The sequence below is a fragment of the Lissotriton helveticus genome, chromosome 7 (genome assembly GCF_964261635.1).
Source record: "Lissotriton helveticus chromosome 7, aLisHel1.1, whole genome shotgun sequence".
Taxonomy (NCBI): domain Eukaryota; kingdom Metazoa; phylum Chordata; class Amphibia; order Caudata; family Salamandridae; genus Lissotriton; species Lissotriton helveticus.
Genome location: NC_136068.1, coordinates 1,584,906,491 through 1,584,933,134, shown reverse-complemented (window position 1 = coordinate 1,584,933,134; position 26,644 = coordinate 1,584,906,491). Strand labels below are relative to the sequence as shown.

The following is a 26,644-nucleotide window of genomic DNA, read 5'->3' as shown; positions in this document are numbered from 1 at the left end:
GGCAGAGCTTCAGTGCTTTCGTCATGGATAGTAGTCAGCATGTAAACATCTCTCCTGTCTGAAAACTTCACAGCTAGAAGCTTCCCACATCGCAATGCAGTAGACTGTCCCCGCACAAGCCTTTTGCAAACAAGTTCTATTGGAAAACCTTTCCGGTTACTGCGCATCGTGCCACATGCAACAGTGCCCACTTTGGCCAACTCCTTGAACAAACGCACACTAGTGTAGAAGTTATCTACATATAAATGGTGGCCTTTGTTAAATAATCGTCTACCTAGTTCCCACACAATTTTCTCAGTCACTCCAAAAGTGGACGGACAAGCAGAAGTGTTAATGCTGGAATCCTTACCGGTGTACACCCTGAAATTATAAACATATCCAGTCTCACTGTCACACAGCATATACAGTTTGATGCCATAGCGTGCCCTCTTACTAGGAATGTATTGCCTAAAAACCAAGCGGCCCTTGAACAACACCAAAGACTCGTCCACAGCTATTTCTCTTCCAGGTGCAAACATCTCAGGAAAACGATCAACAAAGTGATCAAGGACAGGCCGAATCTTAAAAAGACGGTCACAATCAGGGTGATCGCGTGGCAACGCTAAATCATTATCAACAAAATGCATCATGCGAAGAAGAAGCATATATCGATCACGAGTCATAAGTGCTGGAAATATAGATGTTGCCATCAAGGGACTAGTGGACCAATAAGAAGACATTGATGGCTTCCTTAGCAAGCCCATCAAAAAAGTTAATCCCAAAAACTTCTTCATCTCTTCAACATATGTGGGAGACCAATGGGTAGCTCTGGAATGGGGCTTAAGGCTGGCACTGTGGTCCCTCAAATACTGCTCTGCATACAAATTAGTTTGCTCCACAATCTCCTGCAAAAACTCATCGTCAAAAAACAATTGAAAATATTGAATTGGCAAAAAATTGTCAGTATCCACTCTACACCCTGGAACACCAGTGAAGTCTGGCAATTCCGGCTGCACCATGCCAGGGGCAACCCAGACGTCATCACTAACATGAGGAGAAGAAGCCACCCTAGCCTGCAGGCCAGATGCCTCTTGCTGCACTACATCAACGGGAACACTAGCATCCCCAGATGCCTCTTGCCTCACTACACCAACAGGAATACTAGCATCCCCAGATACATTTTGCATCTCTTCACCAACAGACGAACTCACATCCCCAGCTGCCTCTTGCATCTCAACATCAACAGAAGAACTCGCATCCCCAGATGCCACTTGCTGCTCAACAACAACAGAAAGACTAGCAGCACCAGATGCCTCATGCTGCTCAACAACAGGAAGACTAGCAGCACCAGATAACCTTTGGCGCACCACAGCAATGTGAAACCTTTTGGGCGCAGCCTTTACCACACTTGCCTGTTCCTGACGAGAAAAAAAGGGAAACCTTGAGGACCTAGGCTGCCGCTCACATGGCTCTTCCCTCTCTACCGGCACATCAATGTCCCTCTCTACCACAGGCACTTCATCAGCACTAGAAGAAGAATCATCATCCGATGATACCATGCGAAGAGAAAACTCACTGCCTGAATCTTCTGCACCTAACTCAAGCTCCGAATCGGAGTCAGTGTCTGGACCATGGTCAGAGGAAGACTCAAAAAGCAAACTAACAACCTGCTTAGCAGTAATCCTGCGAGCAGCCATTATCCTTACAAATCAAGAAGACTACACACACAAGTGAACAACAACCTACACTGTGCAAAGGAAGAAGTAAACAAGGTAGAGTCTTCACACAAAAATCAATACACTCAAAAACAATTCAAATCTAACCAAATATAAGAAGACTCACCAGCACCTACTCTGCTGAAACACAGCAAAAAGAAAGGAAATCCAACTGGAAAGAAAAAAAAACAAGTATAGATTAGACAAAGTACACATCAAGCAGCAATACAAAAAAAAAGTTAACAATCAAGAAACACAAAGCCACACAAACAGCAATAACTTCACTTTTCATAACAACACATTTATCTAGGAAAAATAGTACAAAAAACATTTACTTACCAAGCACATGCAACTACACAAGCTGCAAAACCAGCATTAACCGAACCACAACCTACACCAATACAAACAGCAAAAGCCTGGATCAAAAACAAAGAAGAAAAAAAAAAATTTAATACTACATTTCACAAACAACATAAAAAATGAATAAACAATACAGAAATGTACCCCCAAAATCACATCCACACAGATGGGCCATCAAAAAGGGCAAAACGGACAAAAGTACGGGTTGATTTGCCCACCGGGGGGGGGGGGGCCAGAACATCTAAATTTAAAATCCGACCCACCTGAAAGCGACCCTTGCACAATGGGTCACTTCCTACAATCTAAAATAAAATCCCTGGTGCTAGTGAGGGCATTTCCACCGCACAATCGCAATGCTGTGCGCGACCGTGAGCCAGAAATGCCCTGCAAAGAGACATCAGAAGAGAGGAAAATCACTTACCTCTCCCCTGAAGCCTCTTTGCAAACCCCCCCAAATATCTCAAAACCAACCTAACACCTCCAGGCGCAGGAAGCAAATGGCTTCCCGACCGCCTGGGAATCCCTGAAGATGTTGGCGCGTGCTGTGCGCGCTGACATCATCAGGGATTCTCATGGGGAGGGGGACAACATAATTACTGTGGTTAACTGCGATGCTGGACAGAGGCACTTGCATCCTTGATTTTCACAAGCGCAATCCTAAAACAGTTCCTATGACCAGGAGCTTCTTTCTCCCCATCTGCTGCTCTCAACAGTCTCTGACCATTTATACACATAAGAGGCATGTGAACTCACACAGAAGATCCCCTATTGGCAACGCCCACCAACTAGCGGAGTGCACCATCTTTCCTAAATTTACCCACTATGATGGACAGCTCACTCAAGGGACCTGTGCACACATTGGTGCGATGGCATAGTAACACACACGGACACTGGAGACAAAGCAAGCGCTCGAGTTGCAGCACAAATTCAGAAAAACATTCATCAGCCCAAAAACATTTGTGACCTTCCCACTATGATTCACAGCTCACACAAGGGACCCCTGCGCACATCTGTGCAATTGCATAGTAACGCACACATGGACACTGGAGACAAAGATGGGGCTCGAGTTGCAGCACAAACTCAGGAAAGCAATCATCAGCCCAAAAACATTTGTGAACTTCCCACTATGATGAACAAATGGTCTCTGTTTCCAGATACCTAAGAGCGTTGCTAGTTTATTCAGATAACAACCAACACACACTGGGGTCGATTGTGAAAATATGGTATTGTGTACAAAAAAGGGGAGAAATGCTCCTCTTTTAGGTGTCCCCTCACTCACCAGGGTTGCCCCACGGTGACATGCTTCATCATTGGGGCCATCCCAGTCCTCTACGGGCTGGGGCGTGCTGCGACTTGCGAAAGTTACGTAGGAGCACTTTATTAGACTATGTGTGGTGCATGTGTATTTGAGGAGTGGACTATGTGATGTGTGAAATACCTGCCCAGTAGGTTTACAATAAACTTTATTCTTGCCTCTAGGTGGTAATAAACGGGGTGGAAAGATAGGCTGCCCTAAACGTAATGTGTCCAGATGTACCTATCAACTCCTATCGTCGACATGTTTCGTGCATACACCAAGCACTATGATGGACAGCTCACACAAGGGACCCCTGCGCACATCTGTGCAATTGCATAGTAACGCACACATGGACACTGGAGATGGCGCTCGAGTTGCGGCACAAACTCAGGAAAACAATCATCAACACAAAAACATTTGTGAGCTTCCCACTATGATGGACAGCTCACTCAAGGGACCCCTGCGCACATTTGTGCAGTTGCATAGTAGCGCACACATGGTCAATGGAGACAAAGATGGCGCTAGAGTTGCAGCACAAATTCAGGTAACAATCAACAGCCCAAAAACATTTGTGAGCTTCCCACTATGATGGACAGCTCACTCAAGGGACCCCTTCGCACATGGCATAGTAACACACACATGGTCACTGGAGACAAAGCATGTGTTTGAAAAGCAGCACACAAAAAAAAACATTCATCAGGCCAAAAACACTAGTGAGCTTTGCCTAGGCAGCACAGGTGTGTTTTTTAGCCACTTCAGAAACACACATCAGTATAAGTAATGAAGGACAGAGGCACTTGCATCCTTCATTACAATGAGCACTATCATTTTACTTTATAAATGACCCCCATCAGCATTTTTGTACAAAAAACGGCCTTTCCACAACATTGCAGCCAAGAAAAGACTTCATAGATAATGTTCCCCCAACAAGGGGAGCGACCCTTCCCCAAGGGGCCGCTCCCCGAAGTAAGAAACTGATCACAAAACCAAAAAAAAAAAAAATCCCTAACATTCCTGCTGCACGATCGCACGATCGTGCAGCAGGAAACCTCTAAAATGCCACCGAGGGAAAGGAAAAGCCTTTCCTTTCCCTCGATGCAAGTTGCATCACAATCCCCCCCGCCCCAGCCGCAAAACTAACCTCTTTGTGCAACGACGCGCAGGAAGCAAATGGCTTCCCTGCGCGTCTGTAAACAAAGGAAGCCTCCGGTGACGTCAGCGCGCCTCGCGCGCTGACGTCATTGATGACGTGGGCGGGGAGGGCGGGGGGAGGCAGGGGAAGGTCTTCCCCTGCCATCCCCGCAAAAACAAAAAAAATCAGGCAGACTCGGAGGGAGCGCTGGCGCTTCCCCCGAGGGTGGGGCTCATGACGAGCTGGGCTCGTCATGAGCGTGCGAGGAGGCTACGCCATGACGAGCCCAGCTCGTCATCAGCCCCGAAGGGGTTAACACCCCCTCTTTTGCTGCTCCCAGGAGTGCACTGCAGTAGTCCAGTTGATTGATCTCTAAAGCTTGGAGTACAGTCTTACAGACAGATAAAGGAAGGAGGTGGAACACTCTCCGAAGGAGCTTCAGCATGTGAAAACAATTCCCCGAAGCAGCCATAGCAGTCGAAGAGCCAGGTCTTGAGGTCCTTCCTGAACGTGAGCAAGGTTTGGGAGCGTCTGATGTTCACAGGGAGCTTGTTCCAGGTCTTGGCTGCGGTGTAGGAGAAGGCTCTCCCAGCTGTTCTGTTTCTGCAGATGCGGGGTTCCTCTGCCAGGGTGAGGTCGCCGGAGCGGAGGTTCCTCTTGGGTGCGTGGAAGGATACTCTCTCGTTGAGGTATTTGGGTCCGATGTTGTTAAGGGATTTGTAGGCGTGCGTGAGGAGTTTGAAGGTGACCCTTGTTTCCGGTCCAGAAAGAACCAGGCTTGGCAGTTTGGGCTGGACTGTTCCTATGAGGCATAGGGTCAAAACTGATTTGCATATGGCTGGGTCCAAACTGGGGTGGTGTGGTGAGCAAAAGAATGATGGATCAAACCCAGATCCTTGTGACTGGGGGTGAATGTTTGCATTGTCTAGCATTCCGTCCATCAACTGTTACTTTTGCGCTTTTCAAGCAGTAGCACAATGAATGATAATTCAGTGAGAGAAAGGAACCAGGATTGACAGGCGTGGGCTTGAGGCCTCTGCAGCAGTCAACACTATCAAAACAGAGACAAAAACTGTGTTTGCCTACAGGCAGGCAAGGGACTGGAAAAAGCCTGTATATGATGAGCAGGTATGTGTCCCAGCCATTTAGAAACCTCCTAATTTAGCAGCATTTTGATGCCAATTCTGGCAGTCACTGGCAGGGTCTGATAGTTTACCAACATGCATTATCTCAAGGTAAGTTGTGGTAGATGTGTCTATAACGGCCTGTCTGTTTCTCTCACTCAAGGTGGTAAGTTGGTACAACCCTGTGCTTGCCTGAGAGCTAAAGACAATCTACTGGGCTGTGGTTACAAGCTAACCTACAAAATGTATCACCAGGAGATGGCACAGTGATAGTGCCAGAAGGTGTCCTGCTGTGTGAGGCTTAGGGCAGAACAGGTGAAAGCCCATAATATTTACCCCCTCAGCATCTGTGTATTGCAGCAAGCTCTTGAAGAATCTTTTTGGAACATTAGGGCAAGTTGTGATGCTGGGTCGGGGAAGGCAGTCACATTGGGTTGCGGGGTTCGTATTACAACGCATTGTGTGGCAGGCACACTCTGGGGTATGACATGAAGAGAAAAGTTCAAGAACACTCACACATCTGCCTCTTCTTCAATCTGTGCATGTATTCATTGACCCATCCAACTGGATCTCATCATTTCTCACCAGCAGAACCCAGAGAGTCCGCCTTCCGCCATTCCTGTCTGAGGCCTCCAAGATCATCTGTAGCATCTCTCAAGGATCCTCCCTCAGCCCAACGCTCTTCAATGTCTACATGGCTCCTCTCGCCAACATCGCTCGGACACACCACATCAACATAGTATCATACGCTCCAACCCCTCAGCATCGAACGACTCCTGGTGGCCCAACTCCCTATGCACTGCACCCTCACCCACCACCCACCCTCGCAACCTGGGCTTCATCTTGGACTCCACTCTCAGCATGACTCAGCAGGTCAATGCAATCTCCTCCTCCTGTTACAACATGCTCTGCAAGATCTTCAAGTGGATCCCCGTAGAGACCAGGAAAACTGTCACCCACGCCCTGGTCAACAGCAGATTGGATTACGGCAACACCCTATATGCAGGAACAACGGCCAAGCTACAATGTCTCCAGAACGCATCCGCCCGCCTCATCCTTGACGTCCCACGCCGCAACCACATCTCCCCCCACCTCAGAGAAATACACTGGCTACCCGTACCGAAAAGGATCACCTTCAAGCTCCTGACCCACGCACACAAGGCTCTCTACAACACCGGTCCAGCCTACCTCAACGACAGACTTTCCTTCCACGCTCCCACACGCCATCTCCGCTCCGTCAACCATGCTCTCACCACCATCCCCCGCATCCACCGCACCACCGCTGGAGGAAGATCCTTCTCACACCTTGCCGCCAAAACCTTGAACTCTCTACCACTCCAGCTACACCAGACCCAGGACCTCCTAACTTTCAGGAAACGCCTCAAAACATGGCTTTTCGACCAGTAGCATTCCCTCTCCCCAGCGCCTTGAGACCCTAACGGGCGAGTAGTGCGCTTTATAAGTATATTGATTGATTGATTGATTGATTGATCCGTGCACTCATTCATCCACCGATTAAATATCCATGCACTCACTCAGTCACACATTTATCTGTACATATACTCATCCTTTTCTTCCATTCTATTATCAGCTCACTCACCCATTAATCCATCCATCCACTCATTTTTCCAGATATACAGTCTCACTCACTGATATAACACACACACTTAAGAACTGTCTCTTAAAAAAGACGCAGCTGTTGTTTCTAACAGTACTTCTTTAATAACAAAATGCTTCCAGAGACTTACTGCCAGCATAGGCGTCAACGTTCAAATCAGAATTCTAGCCTTGCCTTAACTCTACGACAAATTAAAATCTTTACCCAAAGGTTGTAAATAGAATTTTTTTAGGGACCTGCACACAGAATATAACATCCCGCAAATGAACTCAGAAATTCCTGCTTTCATTTTGAGCTCAAGGTGGCATGCAGGTGGGGAAAAGAAGACTTTCCTTCCCTTCTGCAGTGCAGCCCCTAATCAGGTCCACTAGGTACACCTCCTCCAAAAGTCTCGACACTCCCCCCCACCCCCCCCCCCAACTACAGCAGATGGAATATAAAATGGATGGGGGTCACCATAACCTGCCAAGCAGTCGCCTGCCACCCTTTGACCAGCTGCGTACACACAGACATATTTCATACCTAGGGTCCTCTACTAACTAAGTGCACACAGTCACAATTCTTTTTCTTGCTTGAATAGAACAGGGGCTTAAAGACATGTAGCATTTCTTAAGCTGTGGTGTGGCTACACAGAAGTCCTTGCCGAGACTGTGAAACTCTGCCCTCTGTGAAGAAAAAAAGTAATGTTTAGCAGCTTGAGCCCGCATCCTGGGGCCCTTCCTACATATGAACTTATGGCTTCTTGAGCTCCATCTGGGGTCTTTACAAAGTTTGATGCCCAGGAGGAGAATAGGCAGGCCCGGCGTTTGCACTGATAGTTCCATGGGCAGAGCCAGATGTAGCGCCTCTTTTTTGATTGTGTATAAAACAAGACAATATGGAGTACATTTTGTGTTCATAAGCAAGTTATTGGATGATGACCTCAGAGCAGTGAGTGACCTCTCCACCCTACCACAGCGCTACTGAAACACACACAGCTCAGCTGCTTCACACTGATGCCAAGTTGTTGGTGAGGGGCAGGTTGGAGGTTTGTAGGGAAGTGGGTGCGATGTAGATGGGAAGAGAAGGGAAGGGTTAAACTCAGCTGCCAATGGAACATTGAAAAATAAAAACTGACTGAAAGAAGATTACGTTGAATCCCTGGAGTCAGATTGAGACAGCTGAATGCATGGCCTTAATGGAGAGAGCTTGGTGCTCCCCTCTGAAGGTTGGTGCCTTGGGCATGGGCCATGCTCGACCATGCCAAAGATCGGCCCTGAGAAAAGGCATCCTCCCAGGAATGTCGAATTGTGCTTGGGTAAAGAGGATCACCTATGGTAGATGATCGGAGAACAGATTTTGCTTGTGAAGGCTTTTTAGTCTCCTGGACCACTAAGTGGAGGCTTAGTCCAGGTCGCCACTGTAGAGGAGCATTGGAGTCCTTGCTGCGCTTGTGGAACTCTCCCCTCAGTATGGAAGTTATTGGTGGCTGCAGCACAAGCCTAGGGACAATGTTGCAGATATGCATGTATGCCTCGTGGAATTCTTAAATGGACTTTTGTCTGTGCGTGAAACACTGAAGAGACACAGTAACCATCTCTGAAAGTGTAAAACTCTACTGTGGCTACAGTGGATCACCTCGGATTGGTGTCTGGCAATTTGGTCCAGAGGTTGTTCCCAAAATAAACTCAAGACCTTTGCCTGGGCTTTGAGACAATGGGAGGTCTTCTCCAGGCTTGTGGAACTTTGACCGGGCCATGGAGAGGCACCTGTACTCGATGACTGGGTCCCAGGTCCATGAATCATGCGCTAGACATGCATGTGTCTCTTTGGAGCTCTAGCTATTGTATTCGCAGGCTTTTTACCCCCGAGAAGCATGGAAGTCCATATAGAACTTGGGAATGTATGGCCCGGGTATGGACGGATACCTGCTTCCGTTTGCTGTCTGGATCCCAGCTGCACAGGCACCATTCCATGGATCTCATGGAACTTGGTCGTTCCTGGGAATGCCCATCAGCCCAGGCAACACCTGGGCACCCTGTGCCCACTCTTGTGAAACTCCTTTCCGCTGTGGACATACACTATAGTGTGACCATTTTTTTTACATCAAACCATGGTAACCATCCTTAAGGTACCTACTGTATTAATGGAAATCCTGGGTCATGCAGCTGGCGTAAATGAGTGGGGTTTCTTGCATATGCCTGTGGTATCAGAGGATAGCCACATCACTAAAAGTACTGAACTGTTTTATAGACCCAGCTGAAGGACAATTACTAATGAGCACTCATTAGGACTTCCCCATCAAACACACCATCTGTCCTTGCACCATCTGGATGCAATGGCATCTCCGATCAGTGGCCAAGTAGGGGCTTTCAAATTGTGACTCTTGCCTTCACATAGTTTTTCTTGCAAAAAGTATGTTTTGCTGGAACGAATGTTTCTGCAATAAGACCTTTATGCATGCTTTTGATTTTGTATCGGTAAAAAATGCAAACAATATGTTATTTTTGTTAAAACTTTGCCATCTTTGGCGAAGATGGGGAAGTTAACTGTACACGCCCATAATACATACATGAGACAGGGCAGGTGGGTGAGGCCACGTGCTACATTACCAAGAAGGAACACCGTTGAAAAGGGAGGGACAAGCCTGAACATCTGAGTACATTTCTGATGAAAAGTTTGCATCAGTGCTATCCTCCTGTATGATTGCTGTAACAATGGTCTGTCATCTACTATATTAAAAGCAGGCTTCAGAACTGCCAGTTTCAGATAGAAGGAGTACTAGTCAATATCAAGGGGAGCTATCATGTGTTATTGGTTGCATTAAATGAATGATCACTGCAGAGAAACTTAACAGCAAAGACTAAATATCCCTTATTTAGTCCTTGGTAACATTCAGGCATACTGGCGGAGTCAGTGAAGCCTGGACTGGTGCACCTGGAGGGCTTAGGTCTCCAGGGAGCTCAATACCTGCACCTTTATTGAGCGAGAAATAAATAAAATGCACTAGAGGGGTCTCTTTAGTTGAATTTCATTGTGTGTGCACGGTATGCGGGTAATCCAGACCAGCACTGACTCAGGCACAGTCAATGAGCACCACACTCACGAATACCTCCTGTTCTTCTTCTTTTTCCAGGCAGTTGCTGTTGCAGCGAGGGATCTTGGCCGCGCTCAAGAATTCGCCAAAAGCCACAACATCCCCAAAGCCTACGGTTCCTATCAAGAGTTGGCCAAAGACCCGAATATTGGTGAGATCTACAGTATCTTGGGGGGGAAAGAACATCTAGGAGTGGAAGTGGGCGTAAGAGAGGCTTGGAACAGCAGGCAGAGAACATATGCTAAAGATCCATCGTGAAACAACAGCATCGTTTAGATCTAGCACTATACGCAAATCACAAACCTGGGGGAGCATAGTGGGGCAAATTTGCTGTAGCCTGGAAAGGGCAGAATAAGTAAATAGAGCTGGATGATGGAAGGGCAGCTTCATTCCCAAATAAAGAGTCCCACCGCCACACACCTTAACTGTGGGAGGTAACTACAACTCCAGTCGACAAAGGTGGAGAAGCGTGGCTCAGTGGTTAGAGGCGGCAGACCCGGAAGCTGAGATCGGCCGTTGACCAGGGTTCGATACCCCGCCTCGGCGGGTCTCGGGCTCAAAAATTCCACGGACTCGACAATTCTCGCTCTGGTGCCTACTTGACTCACGGGGTCACACTCTGCGACTCTGGGCAATAGCTTGCTTAATCTCCACTACGGCCCATCGCGGCGGGATGCCTGGCTTTCACCTTGTGGATACCCTGCCGGGGTATCTCACAGGGGAATACCAGGACGGGTTCCCTAAGCAAGCGCCTTGATGCCTTCAGGTGATACGTGCGCTATATAAGTCGCAATACATTTACATTTACAATGTAAACACTTTCAATTTGAATTTCCTTACATTGCCCCTTTCAAAAAGAAGAGACTTGGGGGCTCTAGATTCTCTATTCTTACCCGTTGTATTTGGAATTCTCTGACCCCAGAGATCAGATTTGCTTCGAGTACATGAGATTTCAGAAGCTTCTGAAGACAAGCGTATAATCAAGCTGATGTAAGATCGTGTGCTGTCTTCTGTTACTTAGCGCCAAGAAACCTTCCGGTGAAGAAGCGCTTTACAAAATCCAATAACATAACATAATATTTGCCACATTACATCCATTAATGTAACACAAGCAGTCCATCTTGATTTACCTACTCAAACACACACAAGTACACGAATCAGAGATACACAAACAATCTGGACGTCCCACATACCTATTATGACAGTCTAAATAGTTCAGACGTTTCATACCATGACAGACAAGCTCGGAAATCATCAAATAATGCTTTTCCAATAGGGGCGGACTGCCAGAGGACATCTCCTAGCTGGAAAGCCACCTGTGTTTGAAATCACATGCTGGGCACAGTCAGCTCAGAGAAATAAATGTGCTATTGTGTGTCCTTATTGTTAAAATCGTTCAACCTTGCTACAGTCTTTGGCAATTGAAATATACCAAAAAATGCAGGACGATTGTCCTGCACTTCTTGTCCTGAAGGTCTTTGTTCAGTGATGTGTTTCTTTATCTTTCTTGTGGAATATCACATTTTGACAGTTTTAATTTTCTTTAGATCTGCGGAAGTCAACCTTGAATGGGGGCTACTTTCCGCTGTTCTTCCAGATGCACCATGCTGCAGATCTGCAAGTGTTTTTGCCATGGATTGGCATTGACAAATTGCAAATCGCTTTATATCTGTAACAAATCGAATTGTTTCTGAAATTTATCATTTTCTTCCAGTAATAAATCAATCATTTCTTTAAGAAATCGATTTGAGCAAGAACCAAACAGATGTTCATTGTTTAGTGCTGTGTGTGTTTCATGGACTTTCTAGCACAAATTTGAGGTTTGCATTTTTATATCCTCTGTGATCTCCTCTTCTCATCTGCTCTTTTGTAGGATATGCAAAGTTTCCTAGTCTTAGCATAGATTGCTGTTTCCTGTAATATGCAATATTTGCTGTGTCACATCTCTGCAACCATTGTGCATGATAACATTTTCCTGAGATAAGTGAATGGTTGCACTGTCACCTCTTCTCAGCATCATGTATGTTTACTTCTTGGAAATGTGATGTTTGTTGTAGTCTCCTTTCAGGCCATTGTGTACATCTGCCATTCCCTGAGATATTGATCTTTTGATGTATCCTTTCTTCTGCAATCATGTCTTGTTGCACCTCCTTGGTATGCTCTCCTCAGCCTCCTGTATACGTTAGCTCTTTCCTGGGATGTTTGATATTTGCACTGCCTTCTATCCTCAGATATTTTCAATGTTTTACTTTCCTTTGGCCATATGAGGCTTGCTGTGAATCCTCTTCCAACATTGAGTATGTTGGCCTGTCCATGTTGTTCGTGATATTTCCTCCGTGTCTTCTTATCAGGCAGTGTGTTTGTTGTTCCTAGATATTTATTAGGTTTGTTGTTTCTTGCAAATGGCATGCTCTTTATGCATGCTATGTTGCGCAACAAAGTTGCGCCATTTTTGTTCAGGAATGTTCTGCCTCGCTGTTACCACAACAGTTGAACACATTGTAGGATGTGATACCACCTCTGTGTCTCCTCTTTTCAGGCATTCGCCATTTAGGTGTACTTTCCTTCTTAGCCATTCAATTTGTTGCCATGGAACACAAGATGGTTTTAATCCTCTTGTTGCACTTGGTATATTGGGTACTAGATCGTTTTCGTACAACCTCTTCAGCTAATGTGTAGTTAGCCCTTCCAAGAGGAATTCATTATACTTGTGCCATCTTCTATCGTTAGTTGTTGCATAACTGCTTTTAGGATGGGAAGGTCCCCTGCTTGATCTTGCAAGTATACACTCCTGCCCTCTTTTACCCAAGATTGAGTCTGTGGCGGGTTTTTATATGTGTTTGGCCTCAGCGGTCACTATCATCATGGTTGTACGCGGAGAACTGCTTTAGCCATGACCTTGAGACCTTGAGTAGGGCTCTGTGTCCTCCCTAGTGAATTTAACCATTATCAGCTCACCACATCACACAAGACTGTCACTGGTGGCAGCGTGTTAATTGATAATGGTGGCACAGGCCTTTTTATAATCTGTTGCCTGTTGCAGGGCGTGTGGCCTATTGGTTTCACCAGTGCTCTAGCTTAGGTAACTGGGTCATTTGCTACATTCCGAATGCTTGGATGGGGCACATGTTTGTAGTACTGCTGTGCATTGTAGGATGAACCAGGAGTGTGAGGATTAATTATGCTGGACAAAATGTAGGTTGGAGTAATACTCCAGCGAGTGTGAGGGATGTAGATCGCGGTCTCATTAGAAGGTGAGAGGCAGCACTTTGCTATGTCCTTCACTTTTGAACTTCCCAGTGTTACCCTCAAAAGGTTAGCGAAAGGTGTGTGTTGTCTGAAGTTAGTGGTCTCCTTAGAAGTGCAAGGTTAGTGTTGACAGGGCCTGCCCATTCGTTCTCCTGAAGTTGCTTTTCACAAAAGGTTGATAGGCGTGAGGGCTTCCTTCCTTAATTGTGCCCTTGTTTTTGTGTCTTTCAGTGGAGACTCTAAGCTTTGCCTCCTCATGATCATAATCACCATAAAACAAAGAGGCATATTATCAAGAAACAGCGTTAAAATTATCGCCGCTTTAGCGGCAGGAAACTGCCGTTAAAACAGCGATAATGGGCTTGATAATATGCCCTGTGAATTCCCAGAGAAGCCTATGTTCTGGTGTGAACATGGGCTTCTATTGGAATTCTCAAGGGCATATTAACAAGCCCATTATCGCCGCTTTAGCGGCAGTTTCCTAATGCTAAAGCGGCGATAATTTTAAATCCGTCCTTGATAATATACCCCAAAGTGTGGCTGATCTGTCAGGGAATGGATACACAAATTTGCAGAACCTTCTTGGCTGAGTTCCATGGCTACACCAATAGAATACCCAAGCTCAATATGGAAGGCTATTATAAGAGAAGGTCTGAAACGGAAACATTGTTTACCACACATGCAATACAACACACGCTATTACAACACGGTCATTACAACAACTACGTTGTTACATCACATACCATTAAAACCCATGTCAAAACAATGACTTGCTGTAGGGGGCAGAAGGTGTTCGATTTAAAATCCAACACCTTCCCTACTGTTGCACAGACTGGAGTTGGAATAGTAAATTATACTATTCCAACATCCAGCGCCCCCCCACAGCAAGTTGTTTTTCCAACTTGCATTGTAATGGTATGCGAGGTAACAACGTGGTCGTTCTAATGACCGCGTTGTAATGGCATGCATTGTAAACACATGCGAGCTAACGTGGCTTTTTCGTATGAAACTCCAGCCCTGTGTTGCATAACTTCTCACTGACCAGTGTAGGTGAAACCTCGCAGGGCATTGGAGAATCGTCACCTGAAGAACTCTTCTATGATCTGCTTGAAATGCTGTGAGATTGCCATGCACAGACGTCTGCTTTGCTTGCTGAGAGAGGGGTGGTAGAGGTATCCCTTCAGGGGAAGTTTGGCCAGATGAGCAGCCCTGCCATAGTTGCCTGGTGAATATGCTGCCTGGATAAGAGCATTGACACTAGGAATTGAAGCGAGTACAGCACCATGAGCGAAGTGAGGGTACCGTGCTGCAAAGAGACGGCGGTGAGATCCTACCGCTTGTTGCATGTCCACGGTCTTTTCCAACAGAGCCTTGAGGTTTCCTCAACTCTCCTTTCTTGCTTGGGAGAGTTTGGTGCAGTTTTCGGTTTGGTCTTAGGGAATCCCCGATTGCACAGACCCACTTGTGCTCTGTCCAGGTCCTGGTGTGCCTCCCAAGGAGTGAAACGCCAAAGAAACTAAAAACAAATCTGCAGTTGTTGTTGTGGACTGAACTGTTCCCCTGGTACTAACCATTGCACTCCCATGATCTTCCACCCTCTATTAATGTACCATTGGGAGTTCTATAGTGCAAAGATTAGAGACTTCTGTAGTCCCTGTACCACCTACAGCCCAGTGGCGTAGCTAAGGGGGCACCAAGGGGCCCGTCCGACCCTGGCAGCACTTTTTTTGCAGCTGTGGCACTTCATGGAGGTGAGCAATTTCGGCGAGCACAAGGTAAGTGGTTATCTTTTTTTTTATGTCATTTTCCCTTGTCGTCTGTCGACTCCCATTCCACACCCACTCCCGCTCTTACCTGCACCGGCTGTCCCTTGGTATCAAGCTCAGGGACTGTCCTGGGCAGCAAAAGCTCTAGCTACGCCACCGTTACAGCCTCAACGTTCTCTAAGGACTTCTGGGTAGGCCAGGTTCTTTGTTTGTTTGGGCTTGGAACGCTGATGCCAACAACTGTGACTGCTTGTCATCCTGACTCCAGCTCGTCTGCTCCTGTCAGAAGCTGCCAGAAGAAGGCAGGTTGGGCGGCTCAGCGCTGTGATCACATTCAATAGTAGCAGCTCCAGATCTCAAGGACTGCTGCATTTTGCTCTTGTAAATCTGCTCTTGCCAAGCTTTAGCACCAGGTTGGGGATCTGGCTAACTTGAACTACAGTATTTCAGGGGCCATGACAACCATGGAAGCACAGAGAGCCTGACCCCTGGTCACTGATCATAAAGAAAGCTACTCAGGAAGCCTCATTGAGCATTTACCTGTTGAGATATCCCATGCTCCTTAAATTAATCCCATATGCTTTAGAATTATCAAAGCTGTTAAACTCTTGTATCCCACATGGCCTATTGGTGTAGTAATGCCTAGTGGCATGTTAGACGGCGACCTGGAGGGTCGGCCGAGCACAAGGGGAGAGGCCTCCGGTGAGGGCCGTCTCCAGCGATCGTACAGACAAGTAACTTCCCCCCCACAGATGGACACCACACGGAGATCAGATTAACACCCTTTATAGGCAGTTCTTGAAGTAAGGTAGTACGATACAAGGAGATCAGGACACGGTGATCCTCTCAATTCTAGTCTCTAGTAGGGGAAGGGGGTAGCGGGACAGTCTTGGTACCTACTGGTACTGAGGTGAAACGGCGGTAGCTCACAATCCTCGAGCTCGGTGTTCGGACGGGTCGGACCGCGGCAGCGTCAGCAGGTCCCGAAGAGGTCGTAGATGGCAACGGGCCGCGGCAGCGCCAGCAGGTCCCAACGAGGATGACGGTTGCAACGGGCCGCGGCAGCACCAGCAGGTCCCAACGAGGATGACGGTTACAACGGGCCGCGGCAGCGCCAGCAGGTCCCACGAGGATGAAGGTTGCAGAAGGCCGCGGCAGCGCCAGCAGGCAGGGCGATAGTTCACAAGGCAGGGCTGCGGCAGCGCCAGCAGTCCGTCAAGGATGAGTTCTTCTCGGTGTCTCTCGACTCCAGGATACAACTGCCCTCCTGCTCTGGGGCTGCCTCAGTTATAGGTCTGGCCCCCTTTGATGTCCGGGCCCTCGCACTGGGAGGTCGGGAGGTCCGGGATGAGGGAGTCCAGACACCCAGCAGGGGGGTGGAGCCAGCACCCGGGGAGGCTGGGGGCGATCGGCACCTGGCGGGGGAGAGCCATCGCCCCCTTCTTTCTCCCATTAACCTGCCAAGTGGTCCGTTCACCTCCTGGGTGGATGGTGGTGCCGGGATGTCGGGGCCTGGCCAGGCCCAGGGTTGGGGTCGAGCTGAGGCCACGCGGCCGCGTGGTGCAGTGTCCAAGATGGCGGTTGGCCCGGGCAATGGGGCTGAAGGGGGCCCGGGCCCGTGACACAGAGATGCGGGGCGTCATGCGGGGAGGGAGCGAGCCCTTCCTGGGGCCTGTCCAACATGGCAGAATAAAGCACTTTTTCTTGTTAAAGTAAAATCCTAGCTGTAGTATTTGTTATGGAGTGACATTATATGATGAGTTCAGAGTTTCTAAACCCACTCTACCGCCTTGAGTAAGCCTGTGTCTACTTGCTTCAGTACTCAGAGCCTTAAGCGCTAAAGGGGTTCATTTAGTGCTCAATTATCAGTGTCCTCAGTGGGACAGCTCCGGGACAACAGTGATAAACTGATTTGGTGAACCACAGTTGATGCTCTTTAGCTACTGTGTGCTTCTTGACCCCCCCCCCAAAGCAGTTAAGACACCTGTAATATCTGCTGGGCATGCAGTCCCCTCTTATGAGTCGTGTAGGTTGGGTCTCCTTCCGTGATAGTGTCTGCCTGTGTTAAAGTCTCTTGTTAACATCAACATAGAGAGAGGGAGAAGTTGTGACCCGTTCGTCTTCCCAGTTAAAATAATGCAAAACAAATTTAGAACGGATCAACCACCTATTTGTATTATGGTTGCCAATTTAGGTGTTGATTACAGGGACTGTGAACCGGCAGGGTTTTTTAAAAGAACCCTCGCTCACCTACCGAGTAGGTGACATGCTTCACCATTGGGTTCCCAGGATAACCACAATAAGGATAAATGGGACCAATTATTTATTTATTTGCAAAGTTTTATATAGCAGTGGCTAGACCCAGGGGTATCAGAGCGCTTTACATGAGGATTAGCGAGTTACAGGTTACATAATTACATAGCCGGTAACCCCTTAATGTTTAAATAAAATGTGGATACCTTGGATCGTAGGGATTCCAGAGCCAATTTTAAATCACTACGTCACATGTACAAAATCACACAAAAAAACACCAGTTCCGCAGTAATTCTGGTGTTGCAGCACACCTTGGAGGCATTCGGCAACCAGGATGAGAACCCAATGATGAAGCATGTCACCTACTCGGTTGGTGAGTGAGGGTTCTTTTAAAACACCCTGCGGGTTCCCAGTCCCTGTAATCAACACCTAAAGGGACAAAGGAGGAAGGCTGGAGAAACCATTACACAAATAGGTGGTTGATCCATTCTAAATTTGTTTAGCATAATCTCTCATTAGTCATTTTATGCATCCTCCTTCCCCTGGTATGGGTGATGTCTGTGGTGTACTGTTGTTTTAGTCAATGCACATGTCTTACTCTCTTACATAGTGGATGCTTTCCGTAAACTCACTCCTCAGTCATATTGTATATTTGTCCCTCTTCCGGGCATAGAAGGTGATTGTGGTATTATCTCTCTTCAGTCATTTTACACGCTTATGGTGTCTCCTCAGACATTGTGTACGTTGGAGCTCTGCACACAGAGCACAGGGATGTGGTGCTCCTCTTCATGAAGGCCCAGAAGAATGTTCTCTGCGAGAAGCCCTTGGCCTTGAACTCCAAGGAAGTGAAACAGCTAACCTCAGCCGCCCGCAAACAAAATGTCTTTTTCATGGAGGTAGGTGCCACCCCTCAGAGCCTGCAAACAAGTGTCCACAGATAGATCTGCTGTAAGAGCATCTCCCCGGTGGGTTATTGTGTCCAGTCCCCTAGGGGCGATTCCTATCGACAGAACAATCTTCAGACCGAACAGTTCTCAACTGTCTCAGTGTTCCCCTCCTTCTGGAAGTAGTTTTGTCTATGGAAAGAATCCACAGACTAGATAATCTCTTCACAGTACCAGTGTGCCCCTTTGTGTTAATCAATCACTGATAAGATCCTGCTGTTAGCCACAAGCATCGCCTTCTTAATGATGCCAATGTCCTTTCCAATGAATTATTCCTGAGAAGAATGTCCTCCCTTTACTCTTCAGTTTTAAATAATTTAAGATTTTAAGCATATTTGGCCTTAACCTCAGAACTATTGATCTCTTCTGCTGTGTCTTGTAGGCCATGTGGAGTCGTTTTTTCCCAGTCTCGGTGCAGATCCGCACCCTGCTATCTCAGAAGGCCCTGGGGGAAGTGAAGGTGGTCCGGGCTGAGTTTGGGGCCAGCATCCACAATGTCCCTCGGCTGGTGGAGAAGGAGCTTGGGGGAGGATCAATCTTGGATATTGGCTGCTACTGCATCCAGTTTGCCATGATGGTCTTTGGAGGCGAGAAGCCAGAGTCGATTACAGCCAAAGGGTTCCTCTACGAGACGGGTAAGCAACCTCTTGGAGAACGTGCAGGGGAAATTATGTAGGGTTCATTCTACATTAATTTGGGAACACTGTTGATCACCTTTTGCTCTAAATCAGACCCAACATGATTAAACATTGTGAATAAGTGATTTTGAGTTGCACGGGCAGAATGTCTAATGCCTGTGGCATGCTAGGGTATTTGAGGGACTATATACTCATGGGAGGTGGGTTGCTGGAAGTAATTTAAAAGAGCACAAAAGCAAAAAGGTATCTTTGTAATCTTTATGTTTCGTTTTCAGGAGTGGAGGAGACGGTGACAATCATCCTGCAGTACTCCGGCAAGCGACAGGCCATCCTAACCTGCACTATCATGGCTGCCTTGCCCAACCAAGCAGCAATCTGTGGCACAAAGGGAATCATACAGGTACTGAGGAGGGAGAGGGACACAGGGTGATCAGAAGGCAAATGCCAGGAATTCTGAATGTATGTATGCAGGGCTGACTAAATGTACGTCTGGGCGTCTACAGGACAAATTGCTGCGAGTGTATGTATACGAGAGCATGGACGAGCCAAAGATGACTGATAAAGCAGATCTAGTCTTGGGCTAGCAGGAAATAAAATAGGGGGATCAAGAGATCTGACACATTCAGCCTAGCTCACTTGCACAAGCTTGTAAAAAGGCCTCTTCTGGTTCATAGTGTGTGTGTGTTTGGAGCTGGGGGTGAACGGGCACCTGGGATCTCTTTCTGCATTATGCCACCAGCAGCTATTGGCCAGACTACCCAGAATCGTAGATTAATTATGTGTTTTTTACTGGATAAAGTGTCTTGGAAAATGTCCGAATTATATCACCGCTGATTTAATGGTAGCTGTGAGGCAGCCCCGAATAGGATTACCCCTGCCCCAGCGACATGTTGAAGAAGAGGCCAATCATGGTGGAAGTGCCCGGTGATAGCTTTAAACTATCTCAGGAGTGAGCCACCCAAGACCTGGTTATGCTTGGAGTCTTGTTGAATGTTACTGTATGTATAGGGTTTCAGGCATGATTGATTGAATAGGTTTATCAGTGTCCAGGTGATGTCCTTAAGCCACATCCAAATGATGGCACATTTTCAGCAACAATGGCTTTGAAGCAAGACTGAATGTTTTGGGTACCTTTGGGCCATGTAATGTTAACTGTTTCTCTGGTGTCCTGTCCCTGTTATACAGACTTAAGGCAGGACTGAATGATGGCACAAGGCCCACTGTGAATGGATAAATGGTATGACACCTTCCAAAGACTGCTTGACTCATGGCGGAGCAGAGTCACACATTCTCTAAGGTGGCCAACGTACCATGACGGGATACGTATAACTTTAAATAGTACCCTCCGCAAGAGATGGCTTTGAATCATAAAGTCATTTTCCCTCACTCATTACCTCCTTCTCTACAGCATATTTCTCTCTTCCCTTAGATTCCAGGCTTCATGTGGTGTCCAACGTCCATCATAGTGAATGGAAAGGAGACAAAGTTCCCTCTTCCACCCACCTCCAAGACCATGAACTATGACCACAGCACGGGGTTGAGCTACGAGGCTGAACATGTGAGGCAGTGCCTGCTGAAAGGTGAGATTCTGCAGGTGCTTTTTATCATCCCAAAAATAATTATTACGAATTAACTAAGATTTGAGGTAATGTTTGAATATAAACAAAATTAAGACTTAAGGCCTTGTGCCATGTGGCATCTGAAAGTATAAACAGGGAGTCAGCAGTCTTGGCCATGCAGCTATAGGTGCACGATTAACTCATCCAGCTTGTTGATTAAAAACTATATTCAACTATGTCCAATAAACCCTTCAACTCCCCACAATCTGATCCAAAGTGCTGGAGCCTTTGCTGTAATAACCATTCATCATTCCATCCTTGGAGTTAGCTTTCTTTTATTCAGCAAGTTGGACAGTGTCACCCAGGCATGTCCACTTGAGGTCATTCTGTGATACCTGGTCTGTCTCAATAGAGCCCTATTTTCTGAATACAGTCCTGTCCCTTCTAAAGAGGATCCTAGGCCATCTTAACAGACCTCAGTGCCATCAGGAAAGAGCTTCTAAGTGAAACGAGGCCTTTTTGAAGAGCACCTCATTCTTCTGCAGGGACTCTGCCATGTCTGAAGAGATTTCTGTCTAAAAAGAGGCCTGACCCTTCTGAAGAGTGAGTTGGCCTCATAAAGTGAACACTGGCCGTTCGAGTAGTGTCCTGACCCCTCTGAAGAGAGCCCTGACTTTTCTCAAGAGGAAAAATTGCTATCAACTGACCTTACTTCCGTTCAAATTGTTGATATATTGCTCACAAAAGTGCAAAAACAGCAACCTGTTACAAAATGGAGCAGATTACTGTATTTTGTAACATCCTTTCTTATCAGGTGTCTTGAGGTTGTTCACACTTTTCAATGGGTGGAGTGACTCTTTGTTGAACTGCAGATCAGCACAATGACACAATTAAAAGTAGTGTATTCAGGCCACACTCCGTGCCAGAACAACAAATATCCATGCTTTGGGTACAAAACTTCATAAAACACCCGAATATTCCAAATGAGTTAACAGAGGAATAGAACAAACAAATGAACTGTAGTGCAAGAACATACTGCATCTTCTCTGTTCAGCCAAAGCAACCAGAGACAACACAAACTCACACACCAAAAACACAACTATTGTGTAGTTCCTACAAATACATAGGACTTGCACATTTAGATGGCGTAAACAAAGGGATTGGTGTCCACAAAGGATATGTCAGCCTTTAGACCAGCTAGCTCACAATGCCACCATATGCCCCCTAACATTACCAGGAAGCAAATAGTTTCTGGCAACTATCAAACATGACAACACTTGGTCCTTCAGGATTGTGGAAACAGTACAGTACTTTTCGCTTGGTCAATCATGCTCACATAGTCTCAGAGAAATACACAGAATAAACGATGGGGACGTTTTCAATGAGCATGTATTGAACCAGCAGCATTCTAGTATAAAACGTGTGCTGCGACAACCATGAGACAGAAACAGATGTATAAAATTACGAGCACCAACAAAGTAAATAAAAAGTAGAATTCTACCATGGTGCTAAAACAGTGAATACATGCAGGCAATTAGACACTTGACAGTAATCAAGCGTACTCCTAAGATGCAAACCCTACCTAAGTAAACCTAGCATGTATGTGGATGTAAAGCCAAGAATCCCCCTAGGAAAGAGCCAACCACATTACCTGATTGGATAGCACAAAGAATCCCGTTGTGGTCTCAAGTGGACTACCCGCAAGGGTTGTCAGACCGCTGCATGTTGTAGCTTCTGCAGGCCGGGACCTCAGCATCTAGTGTCAGCATGAAGCTTCTCCTCCATCTATCTAGTGTTGGTATGGGTCTTTTATACCATAAAGATAGCCATGGGGTTCTCCACATAATTGATGTGTTGTATGTATGATTATGCAAATGAGCCTAGAACAATACCTGCGATTATGCAAAGTAGTTCTTTCGCCATAGGATGAAGATGACCATGACATTTTACACAGAATATGTGCATGCTGTAACGTATGTCATGCGCAGGGAATTTTCTAAGAATGCACAGTCATAATAAATGAGGCTAGTTTCCAAGAAACTGATCGACATTTATTCAGCACATAACTGGGTAAAAGAACAGTGCTAGTACCATTATGCAGAGCAAGGTAGGACAAATGTAGGTAACGACTCGTGTAGCTACCTAGGCATAGTTTGGGGTACATTGGGGACACATACCACCCACTCCTCATCCGAAGGACATCAAGGTCAACTAATGCTAAAATTTGCCTGTCTAAAAAGCATAAAAAACATTCTTATAGAAACTAGTGTAAAAACATGGTATATGTAAAAATGATGTAAATAAGTTTAAAAAGCTCTATAAGTCCTTTAAATAGTCATTATACCGTTACACCCACTGAGCACATCGAAAGCCATGGTGCTCAGTGACAGAAGGAGAAAAATAAAACAACACAATGTGTGAGAATTCCAATTAGACCGGTTTTGGAAAAAGGCCGCATTGTTCCCATCACACGGAGAGCCAAATGTTTATGTGTCCTGTATGGGAGGTGCAACATCACTGTCACTTGCATTCGCAGATAACGGTCCCTGTAACACGTCTTGTTTCTGGTCAATAGAGCAAAGATGATCATATTCAGTTCCCACAGCAGCCCCCGAGGAAACACTCGAAAGCAGTGTTCTGGTTATAGAGCTGGTGTCAGTTCCAACAGGAGCTAAAGCATCCTGAGGAGGCTCTAAGAATGCCATCATCAACATGGGAATACACGCTGAGGACACTGTAATACGTGGGATCCAGTTGTACGTCTACATCCGGGGGTGCAACAGATGGACGTGTTAGACATATGTCCAACATACATTCATATCTGCAGAATAGGCAGCAGAACAGAAGGCAAGATGCAGTCTACCCAGACTGGTCTGAATAATAGGAACGAATGCTCGCTTAGCTCCCGAAGCGTACTTAGTCAGAGTACGATGTGTTCATGGCATCATCGTACCAGGTGTGACTCTTCCATCTCTGGAGTAACTTCACCGTCCATTGCGTAGCAGGAAAACTAAAACCAGGATACCCACTACAGGTAGCAGGACCAGCGGAAGCCCTCTAAAACGCTTCCCAATACGAATAAATGCTGCGAAAACTCTGAAGATTGTCTGAAAGGTGCTTAATAGTCCAGAACCTATGCTTTTCAATAGGTGCACAATACCCCTTTTATCAGACTTGTTAAAGATACAATGAACTATTTCCCCGAAATGGAGCGGGAAGTTTGTACGGACTAGCACCTGTATCTCAGATGAAGACCTTGCAACCTGGAGGTCAAAAGTTTCTTGGGCTGAGGTTAAGACCACATCCTTCTGCAAAAACATGACATTCAGTCTGCTCAGAGAATCAAACCTTATAAAGGAAACATTCAATGAAGGCCATAGCGTTGCCTCCCTAACTGTGTGGGTCGGTGGAAACAATACCTGTAGAAAGCTAGCTCTCTACATACTATACCAAAGTGAGGTATAGTGTGCACAGAGTCCAGTCCTTACTCTATTTGTGGTAGTGTGATCGAGCAGTAAGGCAGTATCAGAGGACAGTGTTAAGCATTTGTTGGACACACTGTGTAAGCACATAAATTCACACACTTAAAGACTGAACTTCAGACTAGTTATTTTTGTATAAAAATATTCTTTTAGTTATTTTATTTTCAAGAACCAAGCAAGCCTGGCACAGGTAAGCAATACATACTTTACAGTAGTAATGCAGTTTGTAAACAGTTTGAATTGCAATAGTAAATGTACTTTGATTTGACAGTATTGTTTCAGAGAAATGCAATGATTTGCACATACAGTACATAGACTTGAATGGGAATTTCAGTGAAATACCAGTTAAGTTACTTTTTGGATTACTTTTCTTACTCGCAGTAGTATGCCTGGATACTACTCTTTGAGATTTCCTGCAAACAGGTAAGTAAAATCGTTTTTGTCAAACAGTGGAATTTTAAGGAATTGATTTAGGTTTTCAAAGTCCACACTTTTCCAAGAAAAACAGTCAATGTTATCCTATGGAGGAAAATAGTGTTTACAGATAAGTTACTTTTGAGATTACTTTTCTTACAGTGTAGTATGCCTGGATACTACACTGGGACATCTCCTGCAAACAGGTAAGTAAAATCGTTTTTGTTAATCTGTACAATTTTAAAGAATTTCTTTAGGTTTTCAAACTCAACACTTAAAAACTTTTCCAAGAAAAACAGTCAATGTTATCCTATGGTGTCAATTATGGTTATCGGTTTTGAGTTAAGTATTTGGTAGTGGGAGTTGAGGTTCTGGGGGTAGACTCAGGGGTCTCCCAGGGTCAGTGATGCACTGTCGTTACACCCTCAGCTGCACTATAGCGACTGGTTGCGGAGTGTTGAGGATAATTCGTCCCACACTGCCACCCTCTCCAGTGTGGAATCTAAACATTGTACTTACTAGGCTCATGGGTCCTCCATTTGAACCTTTACACAAATGCGAACGGCAGTTCCTTACATGGAAAGTAGCTTTCCTTGTCGCAATCACCTCTCTCTGGAGAGTAAGTGAGATCCGGAATTAACCATACAAGAACCATTCTTACAAATACATTGAACCAATCCAAAATTAATCTGTAGAGTTACCAGTTTTTTTTAATAACCCAGATTCCGTAGCAGAGAGAGCTCTTCACACACTAGATATCAAAAGAGCGATACATTATTACATTGACAGGACTAAACCTTTTAGAAAGACAAATCAACTGTTTGTAGCCTTCTCTCCACCGCATAAAGGAAACCCCATCTCTAAAGCTGGAATTGCCAGGTGGATAATCAAATGCATTCAAATATGCTACCAGAAGGCAAAATGCATATTAACAATTCCCCCTAGAGCACACTCAACACGCAAACTATGGGCATCCAGGGCATTTTTAGGGAACATTCCCCTAGAATACATTTGTAAGGCAGCCACATGGTCTACTACACACACCTTCACCAAACACTATTGTGTAAACGTGCGGGCAAAGCAACAGGCTTCTGTAGGCCACGCTGTTCTTAAGAAACTTTTCCAAACCACTGCAACAGATACAGGTGACCACCGCTAAGGGAGACACTGCTGTACAGTCTATGCAAAAGCATGAATTCTGCAGCTCATATGCCTCCAACGGAAAATGCTACTTACCAGTATGCATCAGTTCTTGGCATGTAGAGCTGCAGAATATCATACGCCCACCCGCCTCCCCGGGACCTGTATCTGTTCCAGTGTTATCTTACTTAGATACATTCACATGGACATCTTTTCTATTTCTTACAAACTCCATCGCTTCCCATCATGGCTAAAAACAATCTAAGGATGAAATCGATGCCCATGCGCACTATCGTCCAAAGGAGGAGTCACCTATCTCGTGCCTACAAAGACAACAACAAGGTGCAAGCATCCGAGCCCAACACCAGATGGCGATCTATGCAAAAGTATATTCTTCAGCTCTAGATGCCAAGAACAGATGCATACTGGTAAGTAGCATTTTCCTTGTGGTGGACGTGCTACGGTGGAACCTTTCATCTGCTGACAGATGTCACACTTAAGGACATAACCCTTTGTTTGTTTAGTAAGACCCGCCACAAATAACGTTGCTTTGGTAATGAAACTGTTGCAGCGACACCTGCATGTGCTGAACCCAGACCCTCGTGTGCAGCTAGAATAATCCTAATCCGCAATCCATATTTGGTATTACTCTAGCCACCACTCCTGGAATTTGAACATATGGAATGTTTTGTGCATCTAACTTGTAGGAGTACTTGAGTGGAAAACCTTTTGGCAAGGCTGAGCTGTTGTCCCGCGTAGCGTTCACAGCTATCATTATCTGTCCGTCTATTCTCGTACTAGAACAAGTGATTGCAGCAATGGCAGCAGTTTGCACTGTCACCTTGGCGACTTCATCAGGCAGTGAATTCCCTTCAACGCGCACGCCAACATGCTGATG

The 26,644-nt window shown here is 46.0% G+C and overlaps 1 protein-coding gene across 2 annotated transcripts in view; it reads left to right on the top strand.

Annotated features, from left to right (window-relative positions):
• DHDH (dihydrodiol dehydrogenase) overlaps positions 1-26,644 on the top strand; it is a 108,692-nt gene that overhangs the window by 13,692 nt on the left and 68,356 nt on the right. The window contains exons 2-6 of one of the 2 annotated variants that reach the window (XM_078655130.1): positions 10,341-10,452; positions 18,302-18,465; positions 18,896-19,148; positions 19,427-19,551; positions 20,581-20,731. In XM_078655130.1, coding sequence (XP_078511256.1) covers positions 10,341-10,452; positions 18,302-18,465; positions 18,896-19,148; positions 19,427-19,551; positions 20,581-20,731 — 805 coding nt within the window. Of the gene's footprint in view, positions 1-10,340; positions 10,453-18,301; positions 18,466-18,895; positions 19,149-19,426; positions 19,552-20,580; positions 20,746-26,644 lie in introns of both variants that reach the window. The other variant, XM_078655131.1, reaches the window with a different exon arrangement.